The 26063-nt window shown below is 43.4% G+C and overlaps 1 protein-coding gene across 1 annotated transcript in view; it reads left to right on the top strand.

The window, feature by feature from the left end:
• tsnare1 (T-SNARE Domain Containing 1) overlaps window positions 1–26063 on the top strand; it is a 190405-nt gene that overhangs the window by 117964 nt on the left and 46378 nt on the right. Inside the window, exon 9 of the mRNA XM_061714611.1 lies at window positions 20871–20953. Within this exon, the coding sequence (XP_061570595.1) occupies window positions 20871–20953 (83 nt within the window). The remainder of the gene's footprint in view (window positions 1–20870; window positions 20954–26063) is intronic.

The following is a 26063-nucleotide window of genomic DNA, read 5'->3' as shown; positions in this document are numbered from 1 at the left end:
GCTGGGCTGGTTTTCCAAACAAAGTTTCAAGATGCAGCAGCAGTAAACGCTGGTCAAGAGCAGAGACCATTTATTTAATAAATAGAAATAATTAAAAGAACAGATGGTAGAAAACATAAAAATTGTGAGCTTTTCAAAGTTGTAGCGGCTAAGTTAGTTTTCCTTCCGGTAGTTTAACTTCCGGTCCCCCCCCTATCCAATCAGAACCTTCCCAACCCCCAGACCTGGAGAGGAATTGGAGAAAGACCATCAAACGTGTTTTCCATGTAAACCTCAATTCGGAATTACTATTTCCATGTAAACTGGAAGGAAAATAGTTTAATTCTGAATTATTTAATTTGGAATTAATTCCGATTAAAAAAGATCATGTAATCGTGGCCAATGACCCAGCAACAGCCTGGGGATGTAACAGACATCGTCAAGAAATGCTATGTCGATGTTCAGTTACAGAAAGAGAGATATTCTTCCATCTTCCAAAGTACATTCTCCCAACTCATATATGCCAAGTGCGGACCTCCCAAGAACCTCAAGTACAGACTTGTGTTCCTGAGAAATGCGAAACAGTCATCCAGTAGGAGCTCCTCACATCAAAAGGAGCAAGTCGAGGTGATTTGGACATCTGGTCAGGACACCTTTTTAGGGAGGTATTTCAGACAATATCCCATTACAGGGGGCCCTGAGGGAAGACCCAGGAGAGATGATATCTCTCAGTTGGCTCGAGAACGGCTTACTGTTTTTTAGGTAGCAAAGAAATCGGATTTCTGATTGTATCAGATAAAAATCCAGAAGACCCAATCACTTGTCTGAGTTTACATGCTGTTCAGAGAATCGGATAAATGTCCAGAACATGGCTGACTCCGTGACGCTATGTGGCGCTGTAACCATGGTAACCATGGTAACCATTTCAACAAAGAGCCACTTCCGGTTGACGGTTGTTTTGTACGCCTTCCGTACATTTTTCTACTTTATTTTTATCTGCTCCGGTGTCCTGATGAAGCTTCTGCCATCTCTTTCGCGATTTTTTTACAGGTGTTTAAACAAATATTTAACACACGCCGTCTCCTTTCACTTCCGCGTGAAGCCCCAGAGTAAATTCTCCAGCATGTGCAGACTGCAATATCTGATGTCTCCGTATACATGGAGTTAACATTCCGACTTTGAATTAAATTAGTTGTGATAAAGACACGTGGGTGGTGTCATTGGACTCGGTATTGAGTCCTTGACCTTCATTGGCCTGAATTAGCCCCGCCCCTTCTTCCGATTGGTTGTCCCTATTTTCTGCTATAACTTTTGAATGGTTTGACATAAAGACTAGTGGGTGGTGTCATCGGACATGGTTTTGAATCCCTTGACCATAATTGTTGTGAATTAGCCCCGCCCCTTCTTCTGATTGATCGATATTTCATAGTTCCTATTTTCTGCCATAACTTTTGAATGGTTTGACATAAAGAGGGTGGTGGGTGGTGTCATCGGACTTAGTTTTAAGTTCTTGACCTTAATTGGTGCAAATTGCACGCGCGAGGGCCCGTTCATCGCTGCTTGTGAAATGATGAGGAATTGGAGTAAAGAACTGTGGTGTACCTGTTTAGAATTCAATTAAACTTCCTGTGTGAACTAAACTAAGGAACTAAAGGCTGATTTATGGTTCCGCGTTTCACCAACGCAGATCCTACGGCGTAGGGTACGCGTCGATTTAACGCAGAACCGTAATTCAGGCTTTAAGATCCCAGGGAATCGTTTACACCGTGTCATAACTGCATGCGAGCGTCCGACTATCGCCTCGAGTCTCTGTCCGCACTGAAACCGTTAAACTCGCAGCCAGTTAGGACAGTCCAATAGAAAATAAAGCAATGGAATTAATTTTGTCGCTGAAGCTCGCTCGCATGGCATGGGACACGGTTTCATAGTGTACGCAGCCGACTGCTCTTCTGCCCAGCTAGGCTTTGTTCCCTCCCCTGCTACACATCATTCAGGCAGCCAATCAGCACAGAGCATCATTATCATAGCCCCGCCCCCTCAGAATCCCTCATGCAGAAGGAGGTTAGAAACAGTAAAAATAAAGACATGACCCAGAGGCTGAATTTCTAATTTATGTAGAAAAAACTATCAAAAGCTTGTTTTTAAGACATTCAAGGCCTGTTTAAAATATACATTAAATGCCATAATAGGTCCCCTTTAAACAATTAGTCCTGATGTAACCCGCACAGATGTAGATGCACACAGACACAAAATGAAGAAGACGGAGTGTTTACATAAATGTTTCCACTTCAAGTACTGAATTTTGTACCGTAACAAGGGACAGATATCTGATGGTGTGAGAAACGGCTATGGCGCCTGTAGGGGGGATCGAAAGCTGGCAGTTCTCATGTTAAATAGCTTTTAGAGCCTGGCTGAGACCAGTGCAGGCTGATTATGCATGAAAGACAGGTACTCCGTCTATGCTTTTACTGTTTTCTCCTCAAATGTACTAGCATTAGTAAAATGCTGAATTGAGTGGAACTAGTGTTTTCAAGGTTTTAAGGGGGGTGGGCTTTAAGAGGTTTTTCATTTTCCTGTTGTTGTCGAGGTTTCTCAGGGCACATGAGCATGATATTCTTTTTAACAAAAACACACAAGTACATCTTAGCCCTCATCATATTTGCTGCATCACTGTAATAAAATTAAACTGCTAAGGCTTTCACAAATGCCTTTGTTTGCATGATTGTGGACACGGGGTCTTGGATATTGAAGGTCAAGGAACACAGTGTCTCCTTCCAGCAGAGAGGTAGGAGATGACTCTGGAAGGCTGCAGAGCTCATTACACCACAGCAGAGGTCCAATCTGACCATTTCTGACTCACGCCAATGATGGAGCTATTCTCAAAAAAAAGGTTTCTCAAAAATTTGCCCATGACCTTTTGTGTGAAGACTTCCTGGTGTAGTGGCAGATATGAAAACTATGTGATGGTACTGTGGAGGCGTGTGCAGACAAAGCAACAGGTAATACACAGAAACAAAATGGCTGAAGAAGGATGGGTTTATGTTTGTAAGTTCATTCCTTCTGCCGTATGAACACCAGATTAATTCCTGTGGTCAGGAGGTCATCTGAGCAGGCAGACAACAAAATGTTCAGGATAAAAACACATCCATCCATTCATTAACTTCCGCTTATCCAATGTCAGGTCGGGGCAGCAGCAGCTTAAGGCCCCGTTTCCACATAGCCGGGTATTTACAAAAACGGATATTTCCCCCTCTACGTTTTGAAAAATTCCATCGTTTACACGAGATCGTTTTCAAAATCTCTTTGTTTACACAGATCCGCATAAATACGTTGTTAACGTCATGCCAGCCAATCAGAATCGTGGAAAAAACATCAACAAATGACACGTGTAACTTCAAGTTAAGGCTGATTTATGGTTCCGCGATACACCAACGCAGAGCAAATCGCAGAGCAAATCGACGCAGAGCCTACGGCGTAGGGTACGCGGCGACGCTCACCGTACGGCGCGCATCGCTGCGTACCCTACGCCGTAGGCTCTGCGTCGATTTAACGCAGGACCATAATTCAGGCTTTACTTCCAAGACGGAATGAGAGTCTTTCGTTTGGAGTGACAGAGAAGTGGAGTTACTTTTAAGTGTGACTTTAGAATATTAAACAGGTAAAATACAAGAAAATATTGACGGTGGCCAAACTAATTGTAAACACAGGTCGCACACATGACGCTGGTGACGTTTCTGTTGCATAATGTGACGTTCTGAAGCCTAAATGTCCATTTTCTTCTGTTTAGACGCAAACGTGAAAACGAGAACGAGTTTTTGAAAATCTCCACTTTGGCCGGAGTTTTCAGAAATGATGGTTTTTGGTGACTTCGAGCTCCGTTTTCGTGTAAACGAACGGCCAAAACGCATGAAAACGCCTCAGTTTTTGCTCCGTGTAAACGGGGCCTAAGTAGAGAGGCCACAGCCTCATTCTCCCCAGCCACCTCCCCCTGCTGCTTTAGGGAAATACCCAGAATTCCAGGACCCTTTCATACCGCATTCTCACTGACAAGGATGCTCATTCACACAGCGTTTCCCCCTCCCCGGGGGTTTCCAGCACCGTTTCCCCCTCCCCGGGGGGGTCCAGCACTGCCAGAAGGCACCCCAGGCTGCACGGCGAGCCCCGCCAGGCACCTCGACCCACCTATCCCAGGCCGGCGAGGGAACGCGGGTGATGTGGGACCCTGGTGTTGAGTGCATGTGGCTAATGCAATAAAAACAGGGAGGAGGAGGTCAGGGTATCATGCTGACAATGATCCCCCCCTCCAGAACTAAGTATCCTTGTTAAATGTATTTATTCAATGTTGAGTGTGCAGTGTCTACAGTGTTATTAAAACCGTGAGGCGGGGAGTACCAGGGCACGGGGGACAGTGTCCCCAACGCCCCGGACCCCCTGCCCCCTCAGACCCTCAGGCCTTCCAGGGCCGGCTGAGCCGGCCCTGGAAGGCACCCACGCTCCCCCGCCGGCCATCCAGGTCGACCGCACCTCCACGGTAACGCTTTTGACTGAGAAAAAAGTAATGCCCATCGTGGCAGGATCGAGACACACATTTTGATGTATTACACACCTGGGTGCACGTTACGGTTTGGGCGAAATAGCGGCCGAAGAAATGGCATAAATTGCCCCAAAATTACACGATTAATTCAAAATGATTGACTTCCTGTTCGGTTTCGGCCATGGCGCCACCGTTTTTCGTGCATGTACGTCAAACCATATTGTGGGGCTTGAGGCACAAAGTTTTCTAGGGGGCGCTGTTGAGCCGTTAGGCCACGCTCATTAATGCAAACCATTAAATATAAAATTTTTCGCTAGGCCTGGCTTGCGTGCAAAATTTGGTGACTTTTGAGGCACGTTTAGGGGGAAAAAAGGCCCTCCTTTCGTCGGAAAAAAAAATGAGAAAAACGAGAAAAATAATTCCTACAGATACAATAGGGCCTTCGCTCTGTCATTGCTCGGGCCCTAATTAACTGCTAAAGTTGCATCTGTTTGCTTTCTCGTTAATGAAGTACGTGCATTAAGCCAATCAAAACGAATTCACTCCATTTCCCCTCTTTGTAAATTTAAAAGTTAATTTGCAGTTAAACTGCACTCTTAAACACAGGTCTTTACTCACCTCTCTCCACCAGCTGAAGCCTTTTTTATTCTCACTAAAACAAAACAATCAACAGCACTTCCACCGTCATTGGCTGGCTGTAAATCTGTGCCAGTAATTATGTGGTAATACCAAATGTTCTGAACCACCTACTTATTAAACACCTTCTCTCTCTGAGCTCATTAACTTCATTAAATAGACGACCTACAACGAGGGGTCTGGGCGGTTGCAGCAGCTTTAAATGGTTGTTTTAAATAGTGTTGTGTGTGTGTCACCAAGACTCCCGGCCGAAACAAATCTCAGGACTTTAAAGTTGTCCATAAAACCTATGTTCATAATTCTGATGAAAATAGGACAAACATTACGTGCATTCATTTATAATTACAGAAAATGCAAAGACAACCACAAAAAGTATGTTTGTGTTATTTTGAGTTTATCTTCAGGTCATTTCTGAATTCAAAGTCTGGAAGTCAGAGAACAAGGACTTCTGATTGGTAACTCTGAAACCTTCTGTAGATATGTTCAAACAAAGACAAGTGCTACCCAAAAAGGTAATTAACATAATTAAAGCTGTAAGCAGCGATGAATGGGCCCTCGCACCCTTGTGCACGTTCAGGCTGCAGTGGAAGCTTGTATGACTTGATGTAGATTCTTCAGGCCTGGACATTTAGCGGATGAAACCACCCACGACTCTCTATATCAAACCATTCAAAAGTTATGGGAGAAAGTAGGAACTATCAGATATGGACCAATCAGATGAAAGGGGGTCGGGCTTTTTGGTGTCTAGCGTTGCCACGGTAACGCTTTTGAATGAGAAAAGTAATGCACATCGTTGCAGCATCGAGACGCACATTTTGATGTATAACACACCTGGGTGCACGTTACGGTTCGGGCCGAAGGAATGGCATAAATTGCGCCAAAATTACACGATTAATTCAAAATGGCCGACTTCCTGTTGGGTTTCGGCCATGGCGCCAAGAGACTTTTCTTTAAGTTGTGACATGATACAGGTGTGCACCGATTTTCGTGCATGTACGTCAAACCGTATTGTGGGGCTTGAGGCACAAAGTTTTCTAGGGGGCGCTGTTGAGCCATTAGGCCACGCCCATTAATGCAAACCATGAAATATCAATTTTTTCGTCAGGCCTGGCTTGCGTGCAAAATTAGGTGACTTTAGGGGCACGTTTAGCACGTCCGACCACGACTCTTATTCTGAAAACTTTTTTTGAAATCACTCTAAATGTATTTAAATCAATCTTCTGCCCTATCTGGCATGATTTCTGAACTGTCTTGTAGTGTGTAAGATTGCAACACATTTGTATTTATATTTCCATCATAATATACAAAGAAAGTTTGACTGATGATGTCCATTTTATGAAATATCATGTGGCGCGACCATTACATTTTTTTTTTGTATAAAAAAAAAGATGTCAAGAAGTAAAGGAAATTAATTTATTTTAATATGAATCATGGTTGCACCACATGACCTTTTTTTTAAGGCTAGTGCCAATTCATCTTGACAAAAAACTCATGGCAAATGCACAGCATTGTTTTGAATTTTGTGTCTTTCAAATAAAATAAATTTTTTTCCAGTCGTATGTTCCTCATTCAAGGTTGTTAAAAAAAATACTGCTATAATATCGTATCGTTATCGTGAGCTCAGTATCGTGTATCGTACCGTATCGTGAGATTAGTGTATCGTTACACCCCTAACATACACGGCATGAGGAAACTTTTTTTTTTGAGCTGCACTTGCACCCCGGCTTCCTCACAAAACTGCTGCTCCGTCAAAACTGAAACCCACACACAGTTCAGGATCCAGCTGCAATCATTTAATTTAAAATTTTTATATGAATTTATGTGTACACAACATTCTTAATGTTTGAAATACTGCAATAGATATTCTTTTTTTTTATTATTTTAAAATTGACCTGTTGGAAATCCTTATTCGTCATTGACCCCAATACACGTAAATGTAATGTACAGTGCAGTGGCGTAGCCGCGGGTGTGCCAGGGGGGGCCAGTGCCTCCCACAGAGACAGCTGGCACACCCAAACATTTGATGCATTTTTCTTTTTTTGTAATAGTCTTACTAACATGTTGTATTCTAAATCTAGGCTATTAGTATGTAATCATGATGTTCAAAATAATTCGCAATAACAAAATCTTATTTTCGCATTTAAAAACTCCCGTCAGGCGACGTTTCGCAGGCGCGGCAACTTCCAACCTGACCGTTACCGTTACCATTACCATTACACCCCTCTCTCCACAGTGGACGAGCCTTGTAGCACCCTATAATATAATAATTTGGCCCTCGGCAGGAGGGTCCCCCCTGATGAGCCTGGTCCTGCTCAAGGTTTCTTCCCTCCTAAAGGGGAGTTTTTCCTTGCCACTGTTTGACTTAAGGTTTTTCTCCCACTAGGGGAGTTTTTACCTGCCATTGTTTATGTAATAACTGCTCGGGGGTCATGTTCTGGGTATGGGTCTCTGTAAAGCGTCTAGAGACAACTCTGTTGTATTAGACGCTATATAAATAAAATTGAATTGAATTGAATTAATTTCCTGAAAATGTAATTTTCACATAACGCCTGAAAATGTACAAAAATTTCAATCGAAAATGTAATAAAACCCAATAATGTAATAAAATATCCTGACGGATATTGTAATAACATTTTTACCGATAATGTAATACCTTATTACGTTATTGGGAATTTATTACATGGTACTCAAAGTCTGCATTTTAACCCAATAGTCATTCTGGTGTTTCAAATCCACCGTATATAACATTCTTAGATACTTAAAACACAAAATGTAGAACTCTGGACTGAAAATGAACATATATATTACATTATTTGTCAAGTATTACATTATCAGTTTTGGAAAAAAAAGTTAAAAAGTGTAATAAATTCCCAATAATGTAATAAGGTATTACATTATCGGTAAAAATGATATTATCAGTCAGGATATTTTATTACATTATTGGGGAAGTTATTACATTATTGGATTTTATTACATTTTCGGGCGTTATTACATTTTCAGGAAATTATTACATTTGAGTGCTACAAGCCTGCATGCCAGCCCAAACTGCAACCTTTCCAAGCCACGCAATTTCTCAGTGGAAAGAGGACTTTTTCTGATAAATGGTATGCCCAATACAGTTGGTTAGAGTACAGCATCAAACTGGATACGTTTTTTGCCAGTCCTGTCACCACTTTAGCACAGATATCAAGGGGGACAGATTCGGAAAAACAGGAATGAGAGACTGGGGCATCTAGGTCAGTTTTGTGCAAAGCATGAAGCAAGTAATGCTCATGCTTCTGCTGTGGCCCGACACAAAGGTTACATGGAAATAAAACGAGTTGGAAACTGTGACATCATACATCATGTTACAAAAGATAAACATGAGCGTTTCATTGACTCTATTGAAAGAAACCAGGCACACGTGAAAGTTGTCATCGATATTTTGCTGTTTTGTGCAAAACAAGGCATTGCACTGCGTGCTCACAAGGATACGGAAGAGTATTAGGGCCATGCAAGAGTGGAAGATTTATTTTTACTGTGCACTTCGAGAAAAAAGTCGCAATGTCAAGAAAAAAGTTGAAATGTCGAGATTAATGTTGAAATAAAATTTCGAGAAAAAAGTCGAAATTTTGTGAATATAGTTGAAATTTCGTGAATAAAATCGAAATTTCGCCTTTTTTCTCAACATTTCAACTTTATTTACGAAATTTTGACTTTTTTCTCAACATTCCGACTTTTTTCTCGACTTTTTTCTCAAAATTGTGCTTCAACATTAATCTCGGCTTTTCAACTTTTTCCTCGACATTTCGACTTTGTTCTCGACATTTCGACTTTTTTCTCAACATTTCAACTTTTTTCTCGACATTTCGAATGTATTCACGAAAATTTGACTTTTTTCTCAACATTTCGACTTTTTTCTCAACATTTTGACTTTTTTCTCAAAGTGCATAATGAAAAAAAAATCTTCCTCCTCTAAAATATTATTTTAATTTTTATTTTGCTTGGCCGTAATACTCTTCCGTACAAGGAGGACGCAGAAAGCCTGAACAGAGGACATTTTCTACAGTTGTTCAAATTAATTTGTGACTATGACCCTGAAATAAAAAAAAAAAACGCTTTGATGAGCTTCCAAATAACGCAAAAATGATGAGCCCTGACATTCAGAACGACCTCCTTGAAACTGCAGCATCACTACTCCGACGAAAGTCAAAGCGGAGCTGCATGCACAGACTGACACGTACTATGCCATTTTAGCTGATGAATATAAGGAGCTCTCAAAGAAAGAGCTCGTTTCTGTCTGCTTAAGGTATGTGTATAACGGTAACCTGAGAGAGAGAGCTGTCGGATTTGTCGCGACAGATGACATGACCTCCTCTGGCATCACTAAAAAGATCTTGGAAGTGCTGGAACCGCTGCAGCTGGATCCTGAACTGTGTGTGGGTTTCAGTTTTGACGGAGCAGCAGTTTTGTGAGGAAGCCGGGGTGCAAGTGCAGCTCAAAAAAAAAAGTTTCCTCATGCCGTGTATGTTAGGGGTGTAACGATACACTAATCTCACGATACGGTACGATACACGATACTGAGCTCACGATAACGATATTATAGCAGTATTTTTTTTAACAACCTTGAATGAGGAACATACGACTGGAAAAAAATTTATTTTATTTGAAAGACACAAAATTCAAAACAATGCTGTGCATTTGCCATATTGTTACAGTTTGTAATGATTTATAACTGTTTAAGTTTTAAAGAGAAAGCCAGGCCAACCATTTTCCACAAACTGAACTAAAAGTAAATGTCAGGTTTGCATTATGATCTTCAGTTTCATACAAGTAAAAATATTTTGCCACAAACTGAATAGTTTCTCTCATGTATGATTTGACTTTTTTCTTTTCCAGAAATGTAACAACTAAAATTAAAGGAGCTGTATGTAAGAGCAATAATAAAACGAATCATAAAATGACCCCGATATGTCAACAGACATTTAAAAATCATGTTCATCTCAAATACTTATGTCACTGACAACAGCACTCAAGCCAGGATATTCCAGTTTAAAAAGAGGAGTTGCAGCCCTCAACTGATGTTTATGTTGTCATTTTTTGTTTTGGCCTGAAGCTCCACCCTCCACCTATCTCCCAATCACCAAGTCAGTATTGTTTCTGAAGCTCCACCCTCCACCTATCTCCCAATCACCAAGTCAGTATTGTTTCTGAAGCTCCACCCTCCACCTATCTCCCAATCACCAAGTCAGTATTGTTTCTGAAGCTCCACCCTCCACCTATCTCCCAATCACCAAGTCAGTATTGTTTCTGAAGCTCCACCCTCCACCTATCTCCCAATCACCAAGTCAGTATTGTTTCTGAAGCTCCACCCTCCACCTATCTCCCAATCACCAAGTCAGTATTGTTTCTGCATCCGGGTTGCCAGCTCGGCTCTAATTATGGCAGCCATGGCAGCCTACGTTCCTGCTGCATTCTGCAGCCTACCTGGCAACCTCTTGTCGGGGGGAGGAGGGGGAGGGTACACGCCGCTCAACAATATTTTGAAAGTGACTGCAGTACCAGTTTTTGACATTTCTTACAGACGGCTCCTTTAAATAAATAAAAGTAAATAAATACATACAACTTTACATCATAAAAAAGATTAATTCATGCTCACCTTATAAGTGTAAGTAAGTATAAGTTTATTTCTGTTAAGAAGGTTATTTTGGTAATTCAGGGTTGATTATTTTATAAATCTATTCTTTATATGGTGATGTAAATCAGGGACTATAATGACACTAGTCAGTTTATCTGTAGTGATTAGTCTGGTTTAGATTGGGCGGAGTGATACGCCACAGTACGGCACTAGGTGCTGTGTTGATGTTCTAAAATCCTACACTGTTGAGGGACATTAAAGTACACTGGAACTCAGCAGAAGTTTCCCCGTGTTTATCCTACTCACCACCCCAAAAAGGTTTAATTTAATAAGGTAAGGCTTAACTCTACACCAGCCTTACATAAGTAAAAGTTCAGTGCTCAAAACCTGCAAGAGTCCCGTGATCGGGACCAAAACGGGACTAGTTTCTCCTGAGGAGGAAGATTTTGGTCTGCAGGTCGGCACAAATACACAATAGATTAATATTAACTAGACAATTTCTTGCAGAAATTTTGAGAGTGCCACGGCGGGCTGCTGCAAATTTGTGTACATTTTACAAGCAATAAAGGTGAAGGACTCAATACCGAGTCCAATGACACCACCCATGACTCTCTATGTCAAACCATTCAAAAGATATTGGACTTTAACGTATCAGCCAATCAGAAGAAGGGGCGTGGCTAATTTGCACCAATGAGGGTCAGGGACTCGATACTTAGTCATTTGACACCACCCATGTCTCTGTATGTCAAACCATTCAAAAGATATTGGACTTTAACGTATCAGCCAATCAGAAGAAGGGGCGGGGCTAATTTGCACCAATGAGGGTCAGGGACTCCATACTTAGTCATTTGACACCACCCATGTCTCTGTATGTCAAACCATTCAAAAGATATTGGACTTTAACGTATCAGCCAATCAGAAGAAGGGGCGTGGCTAATTTGCACCAATGAGGGTCAGGGACTCGATACTTAGTCATTTGACACCACCCATGTCTCTGTATGTCAAACCATTCAAAAGATATTGGACTTTAACGTATCAGCCAATCAGAAGAAGGGGCGTGGCTAATTTGCACCAATGAGGGTCAGGGACTCGATACTTAGTCATTTGACACCACCCATGTCTCTGTATGTCAAACCATTCAAAAGATATTGGACTATAACGTATCGGCCAATCAGAAGAAGGGGCGGGGCTAATTTGCACCAATGAGGGTCAGGGACTCCATACTTAGTCATTTGACACCACCCATGTCTCTGTATGTCAAACCATTCAAAAGATATTGGACTTTAACGTATCAGCCAATCAGAAGAAGGGGTGGGGCTAATTTGCACCAATGAGGGTCAGGGACTCGATACTTAGTCATTTGACACCACCCATGTCTCTGTATGTCAAACCATTCAAAAGATATTGGACTATAACGTATCGGCCAATCAGAAGAAGGGGCGGGGCTAATTTGCACCAATGAGGGTCAGGGACTCGATACTTAGTCATTTGACACCACCCATTACTCTGTATGTCAAACCATTCAAAAGATATTGGACTATAACGTATCGGCCAATCACAAGAAGGGGCGGGGCTAATTTGTATATATAATATACAAATGTAAATATTTATATGTATAATAATAATAATATACATATATATCCAATGAACCTGTCCCCAGCAGGACTGGGGATCATGTAAGGTCAAAAGGTCAGGGTTCAGATTCCTCCATTTTCCAGGTTATATTACATGAAGTCTGTAATGACTGTGTCATGTGACAAGGTCTGGGTCAGTCTAATCAGCACAGCTGTGCTCTGGTTGTTAGGGGCAACAAGAACCTGATACAGAGGGAGCGGGAATGACAGCTAGATTTTCGGTTGTGACAAACCTCAAATCACTCCACTTTGCGGTCAAACCGTAGCTCTTAGCAGAAAAATGAAAACATCGTGAGAGACGGAGAACCCAGAACATTCTGTCAATCTTATTTTCATTCAGATATTCCTTAAAATGTGTTAGTAACGGCAATTCGAAAACAAAAATGAGATTTTTTTGAAGAAAACTTCATTTAACATGGGACTCAATGGAGAGCGAGACAGGATTTGGCGTGTCTGTTGGGCCCCCCGTTAAAATTGTGTGCACACCACGCCTGTCAAAGTCACATTTTATGAATCTCAACATCTATGTCTAAATTCTGACCAAAAATTATCTTTCTAGCTTTTACGGTTTGCCCGTGAGCTCGAGTTACAAATAAAAACTAGACAATTTCTTGCAGAAATTTTGAGAGTGCCACGGCGGGCTGCTGCAAATTTGTGTACATTTTACAAGCAATAAAGGTGAAGGACTCAATACCAAGTCCAATGACACCACCCATGACTCTCTATGTCAAACCATTCAAAAGATATTGGACTTTAACGTATCAGCCAATCAGAAGAAGGGGCGGGGCTAATTTGCACCAATGAGGGTCAGGGACTCGATACTTAGTCATTTGACACCACCCATGTCTCTGTATGTCAAACCATTCAAAAGATATTGGACTTTAACGTATCAGCCAATCAGAAGAAGGGGCGTGGCTAGTTTGCACCAATGAGGGTCAGGGACTCCATACTTAGTCATTTGACACCACCCATGTCTCTGTATGTCAAACCATTCAAAAGATATTGGACTTTAACGTATCAGCCAATCAGAAGAAGGGGCGGGGCTAATTTGCACCAATAGAGGTCAAGGACCTGATACTGAGTAATATGACATCACCCATGTCTCTGTATGTCAAACCATTCAAAAGATATTGGACTTTAACGTATCAGCCAATCAGAAGAAGGGGCGGGGCTAATATGCATTGACTGGGTCATGTGACCCGGAAGTGTATACTGTATTATGCTGTATATACTGTATTGGAATGAGTCAGCTAGATTTTCGTTCTAGTCTGGTTCTAGTCTGGTTCTGGTTCTGGTCTGGTTCTGGTTCTGGTTCTGGTTCTAGATGATGGATGGATGATGGATGGATGGATGATGGATGGATGGATGGATGGATGGATGGATGATGGATGGATGGATGGATGGATGGATGGATGGATGGATGGATGGATGGATGGATGGATGGATGGATGGATGGATGGATGGATGGATGGATGGATGGATGGATGATGGATGGATGGATGGAGGGATGATGGATGGATGGATGGATGGATGGATGATGGATGGATGGATGGATGGATGGATGGATGGATGGATGGATGGATGGATGGATGGATGGATGGATGGATGGATGGATGGATGGATGGATGGATGATGGAAGGATGGATGCTGGATGGATGATGGATGGATGATGGATGGATGGAGGGATGGATGGATGGATGGATGATGGAAGGATGGATGCTGGATGGATGATGGATGGATGGATGATGGATGGATGGAGGGATGGATGGAGGGATGATGGATGGATGGATGATGGATGGATGATGGATGGATGGATGGATGATGGATGGATGATGGAAGGATGGAGGGATGATGGATGGATGATGGATGGATGGATGGATGATGGATGGATGGATGATGGAAGGATGGAGGGATGGATGGAGGGATGGATGGTTGGAGGGATGGATGATGGATGGATGATGGATGGATGGATGGATGATGGATGGATGATGGAAGGATGGAGGGATGATGGATGGATGATGGATGGATGGATGGATGATGGATGGATGGATGATGGAAGGATGGAGGGATGGATGGAGGGATGGATGGTTGGAGGGATGGATGATGGATGGATGATGGATGGATGGAGGGATGGATGGAGGGATGATGGATGATGGATGGATGGATGATGGATGGATGGATGATGGATGGATGATGGATGGATGGATGATGGATGGATGGATGATGGATGGATGATGGATGGATGGATGATGGATGGATGGATGATGGATGGATGATGGATGGATGGATGGATGGATGGAGGGATGGATGGATGATGGGTGGATGATGGATGGATGGATGGATGATGGATGGATGATGGATGGATGGATGATGGATGGATGGATGGATGGATGATGGATGGATGGATGGATGATGGATGGATGATGGATGGATGGATGATGGATGGATGGATGATGGATGGATGAATGATGGATGATGGATGGATGGAGGGATGGATGGATGATGGGTGGATGATGGATGGATGATGGATGGATGGATGATAGATGGATGGAGGGATGGATGGATGATGGGTGGATGATGGATGGATGATGGATGGATGGAGGGATGATGGATGGATGGATGATGGATGGATGGAGGGATGATGGATGGATGGAGGGATGATGGATGGATGGATGATGGATGAATGATGGATGGATGGAGGGATGATGGATGGATGGATGGAGGGAGGGATGATGAAGGTAGAGGAGGATGAAGGTAGAGGATGATGAAGGTAGAGGATGATGAAGGTAGAGGATGATGAAGGTAGAGGAGGATGATGAAGGTAGAGGATGATGAAGGTAGAGGAGGATGATGAAGGTAGAGGATGATGAAGGTAGAGGAGGATGATGAAGGTAGAGGAGGATGATGAAGGTAGAGGATGATGAAGGTAGAGGAGGATGAAGGTAGAGGAGGATGATGAAGGTAGAGGATGATGAAGGTAGAGGATGATGAAGGTAGAGGATGATGAAGGTAGAGGAGGATGATGAAGGTAGAGGATGATGAAGGTAGAGGAGGATGATGAAGGTAGAGGATGATGAAGGTAGAGGAGGATGATGAAGGTAGAGGAGGATGATGAAGGTAGAGGATGATGAAGGTAGAGGATGGTGAAGGTAGAGGATGATGAAGGTAGAGGATGATGAAGGTAGAGGATGATGAAGGTAGAGGATGATGAAGGTAGAGGAGGATGATGAAGGTAGAGGATGATGAAGGTAGAGGAGGATGATGAAGGTAGAGGATGATGAAGGTAGAGGATGATGAAGGTAGATGATGGTGAAGGTAGAGGATGATGAAGGTCAGGGTTCAGATTTCTCCATTTTCCAGGTTATATTATATTAAGTCTGTACTGACTGAGTCATGCGACCAGTCCTGGGTCACATGACCCAGAAGCCTGCGGGGGGGATGAGTCATCAGAACAGAGAAGCTTCTAGAAACTTCAGAAGCTTACTACTATATATACAGAGGTAATGACTCAGCTATATTTTCGGTTGTGACAAACCTCAAATCACTCCACTTTGTCATCAAACCGTAGCTCTTAGCAGAAAAATGAAAACATTTTGAGAAACAGATAACCTAGCAGATTCTCTAAATGTTATTTTCATACAGATATTTCTTAAAATGTGTTAGTAACGGCAATTCGAAAACAAAAATGAGATTTTTTTGAAGAAAACTTAATTTAACATGGGACTCAATGGAGAGAGAGACAGGAATTGGCGTGTCTGTTGGGCCCCCCGTTAAAATTTTGTACACACCACGCCTGTCAAAGTCACATTTTATGAATCACAACACCTATGTCTATATTCTGACCAAAAATTATCTGTCTACCTTTTACGGTTTGGCTGTGACCTCGAGTTACAAATAAGAAATCATGTTTTTTTTTCAGTCTAACTACACTCTAGCGAACTGACTCCTGTGCTCTAGATTTGAAAAAAAGTGATTTCCAGTCCTCGCTTGAGCGCTCATATCTTGAAAAGTGTACATTTGAGGAAAAAACTGTTCCAGGTTCAGAGAGAGAAGAGAAGTTTTCCTCCGTTTTGAAGTTTGAATGACGTTTCTACGTGCAAGTATGACAAAGATACGTGACTCAGAAAAAAGGTGAATTTTGAGTTTTTCCAACCTCCTTCCAGCCACAGTGTGAAATGCTGCCCCATTCACTTACATGGGAAAATCTCCCCATTAGTTTGTGAAATTTGGAAATGTTTTTGCACTTCGTGCAAAAACTATTTATGCCATCGCTCTGAAAATCCACAGGACTGTAGTTAAATTCAGGGCCTACAACTTTCTAATTTGGTTCAGAATTTTTCGAGTAACGGTGTGCGAGTGGTGAGGCCCCAAACTTCTCCCAATGCATTCCGGATGGGTTTTAGCGCGCACGTTTGTGCACGTTGCGCAAAAACGTGCACGCCAATTGCTTATAAAAGTCATAGCACACGATTCCCGATTAAGACGCACGTTTCTACGTTTTTACTTTTCGCGTTTTCTCAAAGCTCTAGGAGGAGTAGCGAACCGAAATCTGTCCGGAAGAGGAATAATAAACCCGCAGAATAACAATAGTACTCCTCCTTGCTATTGCATAGCTTTGGAGGAGTCGTGCCTCTGGCCGGGGGCCGTGTCACTAATAATCCAATATCGTGATACAGTTTGTCACCTCCACGACACGTTTCGTGACGTTTTTGTATCGCAAAATTTCGTGGCACGATATATTGTTACACCCCTAGTGTATGTAACTGCCACTCCCACCGGCTAAATCTGGTTCTTTCGACAGCTTCAAAAGTGTCTCCCACTGTGGCCCCTTTTTTTGATGTTGTGAATTCACTGCATCATTTCATGACCGGAGCCAACAGACACGCGCGATTTCTGCAAATCCAAGAAGAGCTTCATCCCGACGGGCCGCGCCTGGAGCTTGTGCTCCACAGATATTAGGTGGAGTTCAAAATCAGAGTCTGTGAGCCGAGTTTTAACATTGTATGATGTCATATTAGAAACACTGAGTGCGTTTGCGGAGGGCTCAGTCTCTCCTGCAACAAGTACAGACCAAAAGATTCATATTTCTTCTTGTTGCATTTTCTAAGCTGTTCAGTGCAAGTGATTTTGCGACAAAAAGCCTACAGTCCCCATCTGTGTCAATGACTGACTGCATCCACATGATTGAGGGCCTCAAAGAAACTTTTGCTACTTTGAGGAATAACTCAATTCGAGAAAATAATCAGACTAACTGATGACATCATGAAGAAAAATGATGTGCAGAACTGGGATGTAGCAGGCGCACGAAACAGAAAGCTGCCTGCTCCACTATAGATACACTTCAGGTGGAGCTTTGATAGGATTATTACACACACACACACACACACACACACACACACACACACACACACACACACACACACACACAAACACACACACATACCCACACGCATACATACACGTAGCCACATAGATATATACACACACGTACACACACACATATACATATGTTCATACATGCATACATACACACACACACACACATAGCCACACATATGCATACACACACACACACACATAGCCACACATACATATACATGCTCACACACACACACACACACACACACACACACACACACACACACACACACACACACACATACAGCCACACACACACACAGACATATACACACACATACACACACAAACACAAACACACACATAGCCACACAGACATACACACACACACACACACATACACACACACACACACACACACACACACACACACACATCCACAGCCACACAGACATATACACACACAAACACAAACACACACATAGCCACACAGACATATACACACACACACACACACACACACACACAAACACACACACACACGCACACACACACACACACACACACACACACACGCACACACACACACGCATACACACACACACACACACACACACACACACACACATAGCCACAAAGTTTGCTGACTGGCCCGTGGCCTCTACAGTGGGCAGGTGTGCACCGGTCAGGAGTAATTCTGATTTACAGTCCTTGTGGATTCTGATCCCTGACAGACAGCTGATGGAATTGACCAACCGTTTTCAGAGTGACTCTTATGGAATAATGAAGGCTGCGGCCTCCCTGCTGCCCGTATCAGACGCGTTTTGCCAGCTGGACATATTGCATGCGCCGAGCAGGCATTATGGACTTGATTTAGAGGACCTTGAATTGACTGTTTTTAGGCAACTAATCATACGGAAGGTGGACGGCGGACATGACTTCCCGTCCATTATTGAAGTTAGACTCCTGCGACGGAGATGTTTTCCCCAAGATGAACTGTTTGCTTCGTATTCTAATAGCATTGCCTGTTACAAGTTTCTCTGTCCTTCCTTCTTTCCTTCCTTCCTTCCTTCCTTCCTTCCTTTATTTAACACAGATCCATAAATAATCCATAAAGCTGATCCATAAATCAGCTTTACACAAAAACGTCACCAACGGGAATTTATCGTTTTTGACGGTTTATCGTGAACGGTAAAATATCACCCATTCCTCGATGGGGTCCAGCAGACCCTGGTAACCCGGCATTGGATTAAACGAGTATAGACATGTGACTGATGACTAGGCCTAGAGCTAAACACAAACCTCTCTAAAAGGGTTTACCTTTAGGTTGCAGACATAGCTGATGATTAACATCCGCGTGGAACAGGGTTTGCAGATACTCAGGCAGTTTAACACTGACAGCTAGAGAAATTATCTCATTATAATCGACAGTACAACTGCCTGTTATCTTGTCTCCTAAAATTGATGTCCCTATACAACTAAATTGCAAGAGCAAACATGTTTGTTGGTATATAATTGCAACTCATTTCTAGTTTAGATGCTTTTACGCCCGTCCCCCCCACCTGCTGACTCTGATGAAGGTAATTGCTCTGGAATGTAATCCAGAAGGCGTTTATGTTGCTCCTAGAAGTAATAGAAGATAGATAGATAGTTTGGTTAATAGAGACATAACTTCTCGAGAAAAGGTTTAACAATGGGGGACAAAAAGTAAATCCCTTATCTGTGATGACTGTGCATTTAGTCCTGAAGACATTCAGTTCTTTTGCAGTTTTTCAGGGAAAGACTAAAGAAAGTTGACTTTCACAGCATCCTTGCACTGAAAAAAATAAATCTAAGCGCATGTAAATATAACATATTTAAATCTGTGATATTAACAATTAAAAATGAAGTTTGTTGCTTTACATGAATACATCTAGTTTTGAACTTAATCTGCATTTGTTCAAAAAACAAGACATTGTGCATTTTTTCCTTAACCAACAGTATTTCTGTAATCCCAGTAATCTTTACATTTACACACAAACAACAAGCAATGATCTTGTTCTATTTACCTTTCCTTTAACAATTTTAATCTATCCAACGTTTAGATGAAACATGTTTTATTTGTACGGAAGACTATTAGAGCCAGACAGGAAAAAAATAAAAATAATATCTTGGAGGAGGAAGGTTTTTTTTTCATTATGCACTTCGAGAAAAAAGTCGAAATGTCGAGAATAATGTTGAAGTCTAATTTCGAGAAAGAAGTTGAAATGTATTTCAACTTTATTCTCGAAGTCCCGACTTTGTTCACGAAATTGCGGCTTTATTCTTGAAATTCTATTTCAACATTAATCCTGACATTTCGACTTTTTTCTCGAAATTTCGACTTTATTCACGAAATTTTGACTTTATTCACGAAATTGTATTTCAACTTTATTCTCGAAACTCCGACTTTATTCACGAAATTTCAACTTTATTCTTGAAATTGTATTTCAACATTAATCTCGACATTTCGACTTTTTTCTCGAAGTACACAATAAAAAAAATAATCTTCCCCTCTCAAATATTTTTCTCCTGCATGGCCCTAATACTCCGTATATGTGTTTAAGTAGAACAACTACAGTAAAAAATATCTCCCTTGATCTACTTTAAAAAAATGAAGGCAAATTTTTTGCATGAGATTTTTATGCAGCTCAAGAAAGACTAGTCTTTGTATAAACTACTTAATTTTTAGTATGTACAAAATTCATTTGCAAGTAAAGTCAACTTAATTTTGATAAATAAAGTAAACTTAACACAATTAAGTTGACTGTACTTGCAAAATGTATTATTTACATACAAAAAATGAAGTAGTTTATACAAAGACTAGTCTTTCTTGATCTACATAATAATCTCATGCAAAAAGTTTACTTATTTTTTTTAAGTAGATCAAGCACAATATTTGTATCAGTGTGTGCGCTTATTTATAAATTCCAGTTTTGTTTAGTTTTTTTAATGACTGAATTTATTGGTATCCTTTTGTGTTGTGGTGATTTGCACATTTATTAAAGCGTGAAATCAGAGTGTGATGTGTTGCTGTCGTGCACAGCTGTGAAACTGTACGGAAAGTGACTCGTAATGTTCTTTGTTTCCTCAGATAGTATTGAAGATTACATTCAGACGGCGTCATCCAACGTGGAGTCAGCCAACCAGGAGCTTGCCAAGGCCAACCAGTATCAGGTAACCAGTGAACCCTACTGTGCAGTTTGTTTTAGTTTTGTCGCCGTAATGAGCCTTTGCATTGTAAAGCACTCTGGAGAAGCTCAGCTCAATCAGCCGAGCACACACACTCAGCTAGCTGCATCACGCAGCCCCATCACGTCCCCCACGCAAAACAGAGATGATGTAATTGCATGTCAAACTTTTATTCCCCTTTGCCTTGAGTTAAATTAATTGTATTAAAAGACAGGAATGACAAAAATGCATCCCTGGAGTCTTATAAAACACCAAAGCACATATATAATATGTATTACATGAGTTTCTTTCTTCCACTGAGATAATGGTTATGAATTTACAATTTTATCCAAGACATGCATTGACTTAGAGAGTAAAATGTATTATTTTGTGACAACTGTTGCCGGGATATTAACAGAAATTGTCTTTTCGGTTGTGAGTGGTTTTTGGGTGGTTAAAATTTTCACTTCACAGCACATATTGGAGAGCCACATTATGAGAAGCCCAAGGGTCCGTTTTCACTCTTTCTTTTCAAGGAAATATATGTATTTCATGTGGGGACTATCTTAGCCGGCCAGAGCTTCATGCTGCTCAGCGCTGCGTCGCCCCCCAGCAATGCTAAATTATATATTGACTGCAGTCACTGGGTTAACGAAGTTTATCCCCCTGTTACCACGGTTACACATCGTCACCGTTGCACCGCTTCCAAGCTCTCTACCTTTGACCGTCATGGAAAAAAGAAAAAGGTATATTGACAATTCGAGTGTCGGTGATTTTACATCCATCTTATTGTGAGTGAAAGGTACAAATCCATCAAAAACAGATTCAATCACTACACAAAGATTATGTTTTCTTTTGCTTAATTAGAATTTTCATGTTAGCAGTTGATTGAGGTGACTCAGCTCCTTCTTCACCACGACGGTCCAGTGCGGTGGATGTACCGGACCGTCGTGGTGAAGAGGGAGCTGAGTCGAAAGGTGAAACTCTCAATTTACCGGTCAATCTACGCATCTACCCTGACCTATGGTCATGAACTTTGAGTAGTGACCGAAAGGACGCGATCGCGGATACAAGCGGCCGAGATGAGTTTCCTCCGCAGGGTGGCTGGACGCTCCCTTAGAGATGAGTTTCCTCCGCAGGGTGGCTGGACGCTCCCTTAGAGATGAGTTTCCTCCCCAGGGTGGCTGGACGCTCCCTTAGAGATGAGTTTCCTCCGCAGGGTGGCTGGACGCTCCCTTAGAGATGAGTTTCCTCCGCAGGGTGGCTGGACGCTCCCTTAGAGATGAGTTTCCTCCCCAGGGTGGCTGGACGCTCCCTTAGAGATGAGTTTCCTCCCCAGGGTGGCTGGACGCTCCCTTAGAGATGAGTTTCCTCCCCAGGGTGGCTGGACGCTCCCTTAGAGATGAGTTTCCTCCGCAGGGTGGCTGGACGCTCCCTTAGAGATGAGTTTCCTCCGCAGGGTGGCTGGACGCTCCCTTAGAGATAGGGTGAGGAGTTCGGTCACCCGGGAGGAGCTCGGAGTCGAGCCGCTGCTCCTTCACATTGAGAGGAGTCAGCTGAGGTGGCTTGGGTATCTGTACCGGATGCCTCCTGGACGCCTCCCTAGGGAGGTGTTCCAGGCATGTCCCTCCTCCCTAGGGAGGTGTTCCAGGCATGTCCCTCCTCCCTAGGGAGGTGTTCCAGGCATGTCCCTCCGGGAGGAGACCCCGGGGAAGACCCAGGACACGCTGGAGAGACTATGTCTCTCTGCTGGCCTGGGAACGCCTTGGACTCCCCTCGGAAGAGCTGGAGGAAGAGATGGAGGAAGAGCTGGAGGAAGAGATGGAGGAAGAGATGGAGGAAGAGCTGGAGGAAGAGATGGAGGAAGAGATGGAGGAAGAGATGGAGGAAGAGATGGAGGAAGAGATGGAGGAAGAGCTGGAGGAAGAGATGGAGGAAGAGATGGAGGAAGAGCTGGAGGAAGAGATGGAGGAAGAGCTGGAGGAAGAGATGGAGGAAGAGATGGAGGAAGAGCTGGAGGAAGAGATGGAGGAAGAGATGGAGGAAGAGCTGGAGGAAGTGTCTGGGGTGAAGGAAGTCTGGGCATCCGTGTTGAGACTGCTGCCCCCGCGACCCGGGAACGGATAAGCGGAAGAAGATGGATGGATGGATGGATGGATGGATGGATGGATGGATGGATGGATGGATGGATGGATGGATGGATGGATGGATGGATGGATGGATGGATGGATGGATGGATGGATGGATGGATGTTAGCAGTTGATGGAGGTGACAGTTATCATTGAAGAATTCATAACATCAAAAAGAAAAATCCATCTTGCTCCACCCACGACTCTTTATGTCAAACCATTCAAAAGTTATGGCGGAAAGTATGGACTGTCAAATATGGACCAATCAGATGAAGGGGGGGGTGCGCTTTTTGGCGTCTATCGTCGCCACGGTAACGCTTTTGACTGAGAAAAGTAATGCCTATCGTCATAACACACCTGGGTGCACGTGACAGTTCAGGCCGCATTAACTGCAGAAGGAATCGCATAAATTTTGCCAAAATTACACGATTAATTGAAAATGGCCGACTTCCTGTTCGGTTTGGGCCATGGCGCCAAGATACTTTTCTTTAAGTTGCGACATGATACAGGTGTGTACCGATTTTCGTGCATGTACATCAAACGTATTGTGGGGCTTGAGGCACAAAGCTTTCTAGGGGGCGCTGTTGAGTCGTTAGGCCACGCCCATTAATGCAAACCATTAAATATCACATTTTTCGCCAGGCCTGACTTGGTGCAAATTTTGGTGACTTTTGGGGCATGTTTAGATGGGCAAAAAGGCCCTCATTTTGTCGGAAGAAAAACAAGAAACAATAACTCCTACAGATACAATAGGGCCTTCGCACTGTAAGTGCCCGGGCCCTAATTATATTATTATTATCCTAAAACATCGTCCTGTAGGAGGACAAAGTTGACAGGAGAGTTTCAGTGTTTCTCCCCAGCAGCTGTCTGCATGTCAGCAGGCATTATTGATTTATTTACCAAATCGCCCAAAGACAATTATCTCAGCATGCTATTTAATGAAACCGTTTATTCGGTCATCCAACATTTTGCATTTCTTTGCAGCATCCAATAAACTTTTGCATGTGCTATTAAAAGAAGTGTTGGGCACTTTTCCAAACTTGAGCGTCGCTGTAGTGATTTCTGTCCCCCCCCCCACACACCAGCCCCAACCGCTGCTCCGCTTGCGAGCGAACAAATGAGCGAATGGCAACAGCTTTCCCATTAATTGTGATTTCATTATCTCGGGGAGAGCTGAGCCATGACGGAGCTCAGTCTGAGCAATTTAGCTCTCCACCAATCCAAACAGCCTATGTCTTTGCAGAAGCAGAGCAGTTGAACGGAGGAAAATGCGAGAGGGGAGGATGCATGGACAGAAAAGGCTCGGACCTCGAACACTGACTAACAGTAGAGCTTTATCCAGTTCATGCAGAGTGCCAGAGGAAAGTTTTCACACCTTTTTATGTTTCAGACCCCTGTTAAAGCATAGTACATATAGTGGCAAAAAAAAGTACAGGAACCCTTTGGAAATAACTGTTTTATACACAAACTAAAGGGGGGTACACACATAAGGACTTTTCACAACATGGATGGGAGAAGACATACAAGGCGAGGAAATTATGGCAGTCTTGGGATTGTCGGAAAAATCCCAAAAGAAGAACACTATGGAAACAATCCTGGAGACGGCGTGAACACGGACTTTATTGTCTACAGAGTGGGTGAGCTGAGGTGAGCCATCAGCCTAAAACAAATGTGGTAACATCAAGAAAGACATTTGCCGCTTTTACCCTAGTACCTGCTCAGCCCGACTCGACTCGCCTCGGTTTTGCGCTTCTCCTCTAGGGGTGGAGGCGGGTGGAGGCGTGCCGAGTTGATACTTTTTCTGTAACTATTCTGCCGAGGTTCTAAGCGGCTGAGTCGGGCTGTATCTGTATCTGACATCATCACACTACAGGCCACCGATTGGTCGTGGGGTTGGGAGTCAGACGTCTGAGTCAGGAGGAGGAAATCAGAGAAAGAGACTCTGACGGTTTCTTGTTTATTTTATTCGACCAGCAACGGCAGCAAAAGTCTGTTTCATGATCCAACTCGGAGGTGCAGATGTTCATAAACCTGGTGGCTGAGGAGAGAATTAAAAAGGGATCTAGACGGGCGATAGGAGGTTCAGCTGGGGGCCAGAGTCCACCAGGAAATGTTTCCCTGACACAGAGTCTGCAATGAATAGCAGCTCACCTTGACCGCCGACACCCACAGCTGCTACTGAGCGCCGGTTTCCCGGCGGCTTGAACTGACACGGAGGGACGCAGCGTCTCGCCTCGGCGCCGAAACATTGATGGAAGAAAAACAGATCTGTCCCGCGTCGTCTCCGGGTATTCACTGCAGCCACCACCGCTGGGTCCGCGTCCTCCGACGTCGATCGCTGGGGGTTTGTTGCAACGTGGTGAACGGCCAAACTCCGGGTAGCGAGCAGGACTCGGTCCGCTTCCTCAGCCATACCGCGGTAGTCGCCCGTTGCGAGGCAGCTGGAGTTCGCCAGCGCTGCGCGGGCGGGCAGCGGCAGTTGGCGCAGGAAAATATGTGGAAACAGGAATCCGCCATCGTCCGGGCCCAGCAGTAAAAGCACCTGGTCCATCAGAGCCACCGCTGACCTGTCACCCAAGCCCGGCAGGGAGAGTAGTCTGTCCGCTATCTCTGAAGCGGAAAGGCTCCGGAGTAGCAGCTGCATCAGCGCGGCGTACTTGTCTCGTCGCGGGGGCGCACGAAGCAGCTGCAGGGGCCGCCGAGTTGACTGTTGGCCCAAAGCGACGACGACAAGATGATACCGGGAATCATCTTCCGTGATTCCCTGCAGATGGAACAGCGCCTCGATATGCTCAAACCACGAGCCTGGGTCCTCCTGCCAAAACTCAGGCAGCCTCAAAGCCGCAGCGGAACTTGCGGGCTGCGGAGGCTGATGAGATGAGGACGAGATGTCTTCTGTTTCCTCGAACATGTTCAAAAAAGGGGTCACCAATGTGGCAGGATGAGGCTAGACTCCAGAGGTTGGTAAACAGGACTTTATTCCACAC

Source organism: Cololabis saira, chromosome 3 (assembly GCF_033807715.1).
Source record: "Cololabis saira isolate AMF1-May2022 chromosome 3, fColSai1.1, whole genome shotgun sequence".
Lineage (NCBI taxonomy): Eukaryota > Metazoa > Chordata > Actinopteri > Beloniformes > Belonidae > Cololabis > Cololabis saira.
This window is presented reverse-complemented; position numbering and strand designations above follow the sequence as displayed.